The sequence below is a fragment of the Sinocyclocheilus rhinocerous genome, unplaced genomic scaffold (assembly GCF_001515625.1).
Source record: "Sinocyclocheilus rhinocerous isolate Xijiao unplaced genomic scaffold, SAMN03320098_v1.1 scaffold4474, whole genome shotgun sequence".
In the NCBI taxonomy this organism is placed as follows: Eukaryota; Metazoa; Chordata; class Actinopteri; order Cypriniformes; family Cyprinidae; genus Sinocyclocheilus; species Sinocyclocheilus rhinocerous.
The window spans coordinates 22592-31633 of NW_015664723.1; the positions used below are offsets into that span (position 1 = coordinate 22592).

At 34.2% G+C, this 9042-nt stretch overlaps 1 protein-coding gene across 1 annotated transcript; it reads left to right on the forward strand.

The window, feature by feature from the left end:
- The first annotated feature begins 985 nt into the window (after nt 1–985).
- On the forward strand, nt 986–8336 carry LOC107730409 (uncharacterized). The gene is made up of 7 exons (XM_016541255.1): nt 986–1016; nt 4079–4411; nt 4889–5103; nt 5888–5957; nt 6712–7044; nt 7522–7857; nt 8169–8336. Exons 1-7 carry the CDS (start codon nt 986–988, stop codon nt 8312–8314), a joined length of 1464 nt encoding a protein of 487 aa, XP_016396741.1. The 3' UTR covers nt 8315–8336.
- The last annotated feature ends 706 nt before the right edge of the window (nt 8337–9042 follow it).

Consider the following 9042-nt stretch of genomic DNA (forward strand, 5'->3'; position numbering starts at 1 on the left):
TAACATCTACAAGCAATATGAATGCTCCTGAGCTAAATTTCAGCTGTCCCAGAATACTTATGCAATGGAATCATTTTAGTGTTTTATTTTTAATAAATTTGCAAAGATGTTCAAAACCTGTTTTTGCTTTACAATTATGGTGTATGGAGTGTAGACTGATGTGGAAAAAAAGTAATTTAAAGCAGTTTAACATAAGGTAGCAACATAACAAAACGTGGGAAAAAATTAAGGGGTATGAATACTTTTGCAAGGCACTGTATATGTATATACATGTATGTATATATATAAGTGTTACATTTATAATTACTATTCCCCGCCTTCAGTTGACTCACGTGTTTGAAGATGAAACGTCACATGGAGCACGTTGCATTCTGGGAAACAGCATCCCATGCAGTGTCTTCAGATGCATACATCAAATTTCAGCAAATGTAGTATGCAATCTGGGCATTCCATGCATACAGAAAATTCACATACTATTCACAGTATACACATCATACTGCAATATAGTAGGAGTTGTATGGTAGTATGCCATTCAGAACAAAGCTTCTGTACTGATTTCAGGGTACCCGAGTTATATTTAGCAGATTCTGGCAATTATAGTATAGGTCATCCGGTTATTTTTTTGATTAATACAATTTAATTTTACCATTAAAACAGAGTATAGAAAAATTAAAATGGAAAAAACTGAATTTGGAAATAAAACGTATTTCATAGTGCCCTATAATTATAGTACATTTTTTGTGGTAATAAAAATAGATGTAAGTGAACAATAGACTTGTTCTGCATTGCTGGGAACGCCCACAAAAACGTCGTAACCGTTTATGCCGTGGGGAAAAACAAACCATTCAAATTAACGCACGAAGACCTTGTTAGGTGCTTGATCAACTTTTTGTGATGATTTTGATTGATTTTTGCTTGGTTCAATGCCGAAACGTTGCTGTGTGGCGTTCTGTACCTCTAATAAGTTAAACAACCTGATCTGAAGATGTATATGACTGATAAACGGACTACCAGAGGTAGCACTGAGTGGGTAGCACAGAAAGGCTACACTTACCCTGCAATGATCTGTCATTAGTCCCATCCCCCTGCACCCCAACACAGTTCTGATCGGGCTTACAGTAACCCTCCTTCGCATCACAATTAAATAAATCTCACTCCCAGATATTTTGTGATGTCATAATCTATTAAAACATTTATTTCATATTATTATACACAATCCCTTATGAATTTTAGCGAATTTTTAATCCCTTATGAAAATTAGTAATATTAGATATTACTATAGAATATATAGATAACAGTAGATATTACTGTAGTAAAAGTATAGTAGGCTAACCATGTTTTATTTTTATTTTTTTTGCTTTTTTATTACCAATTGTAGCCTATAACGGTAACCACAGTTTTACTACAAATACCATGGTTAAACTATGGTTAGTGTAGCAAAACATGTTGTTTTTACCATGGTTTAACTATAGTAACCAATAACCATGTTTTTTTAAATATTTTATATACATATTTTCATGTCATCTTTATTTTACGGCATGCATTTGTGAAAATGATTAGGCAGCCGCAGCACACACAACATAGAATAACGCTGCGCATTTCAAGGCACATCAGTGGACCTTAATGTTACCTGTTTTGTCAATGATAAAAACTTTTTAAATATATAAATAAGAAAGTACTACAGGCTTTTACTCAAGTCTTTATCACTTTATTAAAATTAAGCAAAACAAAACGACAAATGTTTACTTTCACAAGCCATCTCGTAGCCTATAGGCTTGTCTCTTGCTCAATTAGGTAACAAAAAATGTTGTGAAACGACACCTCTGGCCATTCCGTTGGGTCGTTTATCCAGTCACAGATACCATACGGACAGTCCGACCCAATACGGCTCAGTTTTTATACATATGTTGCTCTGTCGAGCGGCAGAAATGATTTTATGTAGGCAATTCTGAGTCAACACCATGCTTTTCCAGTGAGGGGGAAAGGACTGTTTTCCCCCACTCCGACTCCGCCCACACAGCTATGACGCGACACCGATTAAGTCTATAGCCTTTAAAATTACTTAAAATACATATATAATAGCAACGAAGCAATAATAATTAGTTCAAATAAAGTATCAAAAGCAAGAAATCATATGGTTTTATTGAACAAAACTGTTAAAATACATAATGTATTATAAACAATAGAGCTAATGTACATTACGCATTACAACAAAGGCCTGCAGGGGGCGCCAACGGCCTGATGATTATTTTTACACATTTGCGATCTATTACTTGTTGACCAAGCACCATTTCATTCAAATGTCCACTTAATCTTTAATATTTGGCCATTTCTTTAGGACAGAAATGCTATAGCCACTGTAAATAAATTAATATGTGGACATCAAAACGTGTAAACTCAGAGTGAGGGTTAGAACTTTTATTTTGAAACCGTGAGATAATGACGTATTCTCCTGTGTTTGCGTGGATTTATAAATGATTTACCAAGCGGCAACCTCCCGCTCTCTCTCATGAGGCCAACACGGAAGTGACTTAAACTGTAATTCGTCAACTGGCCGCTCATCTTGTTACCTCATTATTGTTTAAGTTGCTCCACCTGTGTCTCCCTCATTAGCCTCCTCATTTGGTTTCCTATTTATTCTCCTGGTGTCTGTAATCCTGTGCTGATCCGTCGTTTTTCATTGTGTGTGTTATGTCTGCATGTAGTGCAGTTTCTAGCCTGCCTGTCTGTTTTTCCGCCTCGGGGTTGTTTGAGTTTGTTTTTGTTTCATTTTATTATTAAAAGAAATAACCATTCATCCTGCACTTGAGTCCTCGCTTCATCTCTCCACACGCACCGTGACACATGTGCAATGCAACAAAGAAATTGACAAAATCAGCAGCATAGTGACTGCCAGAAAAATAAAACACTATATCTGTCAAGCAAAATTTTAAATCATATTTTATAAAAGAAGATAAATAACAACTGAAGTCTTCCCAAAGAGATTTGACCTGAATACAATGGTAGAATAAATGAAGCAAAGTTTGAGATAAAAAAAAGGCAATTTGGGAGTTGGTTAGATACACATTATGTAGACTCTTAAAGTGTACCTCTCTTATTGTGTTAGAAATGGAAAATTTTTCAGGAAGTAATCATGCTTTCTTCCATTGAATACTATAAAAAAATACATATATTCCAAAAAACAATGACATCTAGGGGACGTATTATCACAGAACCATGTTGTAGCACACACGAACACAATGGTGAAGGTATAGGCAGTCTTTAATAAATCCACAGAAGGTAAATCCAAATACAGAGAACAGCAACAACACATCAAACTTAGACGTAAGACTGGACAAACTCAAACTGAACAAACAGGAACTAAATACACGATCAAACAAGGATAATTAACAAGACACACCTGAACCTAATGAAGAACTCAAATCAGAAACCATGACAACTCAACAGTGAAAACGGTGCAAACTGAAAACAAAGTCCAAACAGTGTGAAGCTGTGACACCTATATACTGAATAATGCAACACTACCATTATATGATGGCTGTTACATTTTTATCAAGAAGACAAACTCCATCCAATGAAAGTTTGGGCATAATTGTCGTTCTCTCATTAAAGCAAAGGTATGTTTTAAATAAATGCACATAACTTGAAGAGAAAACTTTGACAACAGAATTTAAAGTTTTAGCTGGCAGAGGAAAATTATACAAAGTTATAACTTATTCATACACTAGTATATACCATCACTTTTAAATAAATCCAAAGCAAAAACAATACCTCTATCATACCACTTGTCCGTAAAAAGGGATTTACCACTGATTAAAATATTAGAATTATTCCAAATAATTTCTGTGTCGGGAGAAAAGTTGTGTATATAACACAGTTTCCAAGCAAGTAAAGCTTGGTGAAAATTAGAGAGCGAAATCGATACTGCCTTGCCTATAAAATATGGCATTCATTGGGTATATAGTACCAAACTGAGTCATTACTATAGACATGTTTCTTTACTCAAAATCTTCATGGAATATAGAAAATTTTCACAGCACTGTTGTATATTTTTGTTTGGTTTATATTTTTTCTTCAGGTGTTTCTGGTGTTGATACAGACAGAGTGTCAGTGTCAGTGATGGAGGGAGATTCAGTCACTCTAAACACTGGTGTTAAAACAAACCAACAAGATGATATTAAATGGTATTTCAGTGGATTTCTCGTTGCTCACATCAGTGGAGATCAGAGTAAGAACTGTACAGATGTTCAGTGTAATGAAGGTACAGAGAGATTCAGAGACAGACTGAAGCTGGATCATCAGACTGGATCTCTGACCATCACAAACACCAGAACCACAGACTCTGGAGATTATAAACTACAGATCTTCAGCAGCAGTGACAGTGAAACAATCTTCAATGTTACTTTTTACAGTGAGTCATTTAATGAATGTTTAAATGCAGTTTAGCTATATATTTTTACAGCACATTGCTAATGTCTTTTTTTTTTCAATATTTAGTTATTTTCTTTACCTGTATATTAATTCACTTACAGTATAGATAGTCTCTTTACTGTGCAACGCTTGTAGAATCATGTCACTTCACACCATTAAACAGTTCATTATGACTTAAAACTAAATCATTTATATTGGTAAACTGTTTTAACAGTTTTGTCTTTTATAAGAAGCTGCAGATGAGCTCAGATGGAGTTGACATTGTGAAATCACTCCATCTCTGATCAGCTTCTGTTAATATTTTAAAATTGAGAATTTGATAGAAAATATGTGAAATGTGATTATATGCACACACCATGCATTAAATGTTTTTTTTCAGTTCAAAAGTCAAGAAAAACATTGTGTACCTTATGTTACCACAAAAAGGTCCTTCAGCAACTGTTGGTTTGTGTTTCAGGTGTTTCTGCTGCTGAACGAGATGAAATAAAGTCAGTGAAGGAGGGAGAATCTGTCACTTTAGATCCTGGTGTAATTAAACGCCCAAATGATGTGAGGACGTGGCATTTTAATGACATTCTCCTTGCTGAAATCACTGGAGATCAGAGTGAGATCTGTACAGATGAACTGTGTGATGAGATTTTCAGAGACAGACTGAAGCTGGATCATCAGACTGGATCTAATCTCCGACAATTAGCGCTTTATCAACAGTAACCAATAGTTCTGAGAGGAAATCTGCTAATTCTTTTAGGAAATCTGTATATGGTCCTGGTGGTCTATACACAGTAGCCAGAGCAAGAGATACGATAGATTTCTTTTGCATATCTGACAGTGTAACATTAAGCAGAAGTATTTCGAATGAGTTAAACCTGTATCCTGTCTTCTGAGTAACATTGAGAATATCACTATATATTGTTGCAACACCGCCGCCATGACCAGTCTGACACAGACTGGTAAGTTACAATGAGAGAAATCTCAGCAAGAGAGACATCAGATCTAGGCAAAATCAATCAAGTATTTATGTATTTATTTATTTTTGTGAATAAAAAATGTGCAATGCAACAAAGAAATTGACAAAATCAGCAGCATAGTGACTGCCAGAAAAATAAAACACTATATCTGTCAAGCAAAATTTTAAATCATATTTTATAAAAGAAGATAAATAACAACTGAAGTCTTCCCAAAGAGATTTGACCTGAATACAATGGTAGAATAAATGAAGCAAAGTTTGAGATAAAAAAAAGGCAATTTGGGAGTTGGTTAGATACACATTATGTAGACTCTTAAAGTGTACCTCTCTTATTGTGTTAGAAATGGAAAATTTTTCAGGAAGTAATCATGCTTTCTTCCATTGAATACTATAAAAAAATACATATATTCCAAAAAACAATGACATCTAGGGGACGTATTATCACAGAACCATGTTGTAGCACACACGAACACAATGGTGAAGGTATAGGCAGTCTTTAATAAATCCACAGAAGGTAAATCCAAATACAGAGAACAGCAACAACACATCAAACTTAGACGTAAGACTGGACAAACTCAAACTGAACAAACAGGAACTAAATACACGATCAAACAAGGATAATTAACAAGACACACCTGAACCTAATGAAGAACTCAAATCAGAAACCATGACAACTCAACAGTGAAAACGGTGCAAACTGAAAACAAAGTCCAAACAGTGTGAAGCTGTGACACCTATATACTGAATAATGCAACACTACCATTATATGATGGCTGTTACATTTTTATCAAGAAGACAAACTCCATCCAATGAAAGTTTGGGCATAATTGTCGTTCTCTCATTAAAGCAAAGGTATGTTTTAAATAAATGCACATAACTTGAAGAGAAAACTTTGACAACAGAATTTAAAGTTTTAGCTGGCAGAGGAAAATTATACAAAGTTATAACTTATTCATACACTAGTATATACCATCACTTTTAAATAAATCCAAAGCAAAAACAATACCTCTATCATACCACTTGTCCGTAAAAAGGGATTTACCACTGATTAAAATATTAGAATTATTCCAAATAATTTCTGTGTCGGGAGAAAAGTTGTGTATATAACACAGTTTCCAAGCAAGTAAAGCTTGGTGAAAATTAGAGAGCGAAATCGATACTGCCTTGCCTATAAAATATGGCATTCATTGGGTATATAGTACCAAACTGAGTCATTACTATAGACATGTTTCTTTACTCAAAATCTTCATGGAATATAGAAAATTTTCACAGCACTGTTGTATATTTTTGTTTGGTTTATATTTTTTCTTCAGGTGTTTCTGGTGTTGATACAGACAGAGTGTCAGTGTCAGTGATGGAGGGAGATTCAGTCACTCTAAACACTGGTGTTAAAACAAACCAACAAGATGATATTAAATGGTATTTCAGTGGATTTCTCGTTGCTCACATCAGTGGAGATCAGAGTAAGAACTGTACAGATGTTCAGTGTAATGAAGGTACAGAGAGATTCAGAGACAGACTGAAGCTGGATCATCAGACTGGATCTCTGACCATCACAAACACCAGAACCACAGACTCTGGAGATTATAAACTACAGATCTTCAGCAGCAGTGACAGTGAAACAATCTTCAATGTTACTTTTTACAGTGAGTCATTTAATGAATGTTTAAATGCAGTTTAGCTATATATTTTTACAGCACATTGCTAATGTCTTTTTTTTTTCAATATTTAGTTATTTTCTTTACCTGTATATTAATTCACTTACAGTATAGATAGTCTCTTTACTGTGCAACGCTTGTAGAATCATGTCACTTCACACCATTAAACAGTTCATTATGACTTAAAACTAAATCATTTATATTGGTAAACTGTTTTAACAGTTTTGTCTTTTATAAGAAGCTGCAGATGAGCTCAGATGGAGTTGACATTGTGAAATCACTCCATCTCTGATCAGCTTCTGTTAATATTTTAAAATTGAGAATTTGATAGAAAATATGTGAAATGTGATTATATGCACACACCATGCATTAAATGTTTTTTTTCAGTTCAAAAGTCAAGAAAAACATTGTGTACCTTATGTTACCACAAAAAGGTCCTTCAGCAACTGTTGGTTTGTGTTTCAGGTGTTTCTGCTGCTGAACGAGATGAAATAAAGTCAGTGAAGGAGGGAGAATCTGTCACTTTAGATCCTGGTGTAATTAAACGCCCAAATGATGTGAGGACGTGGCATTTTAATGACATTCTCCTTGCTGAAATCACTGGAGATCAGAGTGAGATCTGTACAGATGAACTGTGTGATGAGATTTTCAGAGACAGACTGAAGCTGGATCATCAGACTGGATCTTTGACCATCACAAACACCAGAACCACAGACTCTGGAGATTATGAACTGAGAATCATCATCAGCAGCAGCAGCTTCAGTTTTAAGAGGATAAAGAGCTTCAGTTTTACTGTGACTGGTGAGTATATAATTCAGCCATTCAATGTGTTTTCCTTTTCATTTTTAAAAGTAGTTCAACATTTTAAAATCAACCCCATGAGTGTTTGGTTTTGGACCGTTAAAAAAGCGAACTAAATTATGTTAGTTTTCCTGATGTCTCGTTCTGAGCTCACAGTGCTGATGCGATTTTAGCTGCTGTTATTATTACTTCAATCAATATTATACAACTGATAATCAAAGTATAAAGATGTTAATATCAGTTAGAAATATTAAGAAAAATCAGATGTATTATTATTTCAATGTCTAGTAGTCTGCTTTTATCTGTTCCAGGTTCAGGTCTGTCTCCAGGTAAAATAGCAGGAATATGTGCTGCTGTTGTTGTTCTACTGATGGCTGTAACTGTTAGCGTGTTTTGCTGCCATCGCCACAGGAGCCATACAGCAGTATCACAGAATATAAGTATTACATACAGCTGATTTAACAAGATATGAGATTTACTGTGCATAAAAACTTTTAAAAGAACAGTGATATGAATACATTTTTATATTATTATTATTATTATTATTACCACATACTGTATTTTTACAGGACTACTACTGTAAACAATATTTACAGGTCTGTACTGTAATTACTAAATACAGTATTATACTGTTATATAAATTATTTTTACAGTATTAGACTTTGTTATTTACAGGGAATACCTGCTTTTCATTCCGTACTCTTAGATTTACAAAATTAAAAATATTATAAGTTTTTCATAACAGTAGTCACAACAGAAAGAGAAAACAACATTCTGTGAGTTTTAAAACATTTATTTATTTTTGAAGAAAAGACCAGAAAATTGCCTTATATGAACACATTGGCTGAAATGCCAGCTGTAGTTTTTTTTTCTTCTTTAATATAAAACATGTAAAATGCAATTAACAATTAGCAAGTAATTCACAATACAGTAATCTTATTTGTGACCCTGGACCACAAAACCAGTCTTAAGTAGCACAGGTATATTTGTAGCAATAGCCAAAAATACATTGTATGGGTCAAAATTATAGTTAAAGGAAGGCGTGAATCAACATCTTAAGCAGAGTGTCTGTGATTGATTTATGTTCAGTTAAATGAGCTAACTTACATATAATTTAACAAGCTACATATAAACGAGCTAGATATAATTTGATTATGGGCTGTAACAGAATGACATGGTCACTGT

Excerpts from the sequence above, each read along its gene's own strand:
- LOC107730409 (XM_016541255.1), top strand. The coding sequence starts at position 986 with ATGTATATGACTGATAAACGGACTACCAGAG. Across the intron at positions 1,017-4,078 it reads TGATAAACGGACTACCAGAG|GTGTTTCTGGTGTTGATACA; the intron begins GTAGCACTGAGT and ends TTTTTTCTTCAG. Across the intron at positions 7,858-8,168 it reads CTTCAGTTTTACTGTGACTG|GTTCAGGTCTGTCTCCAGGT; the intron begins GTGAGTATATAA and ends TATCTGTTCCAG.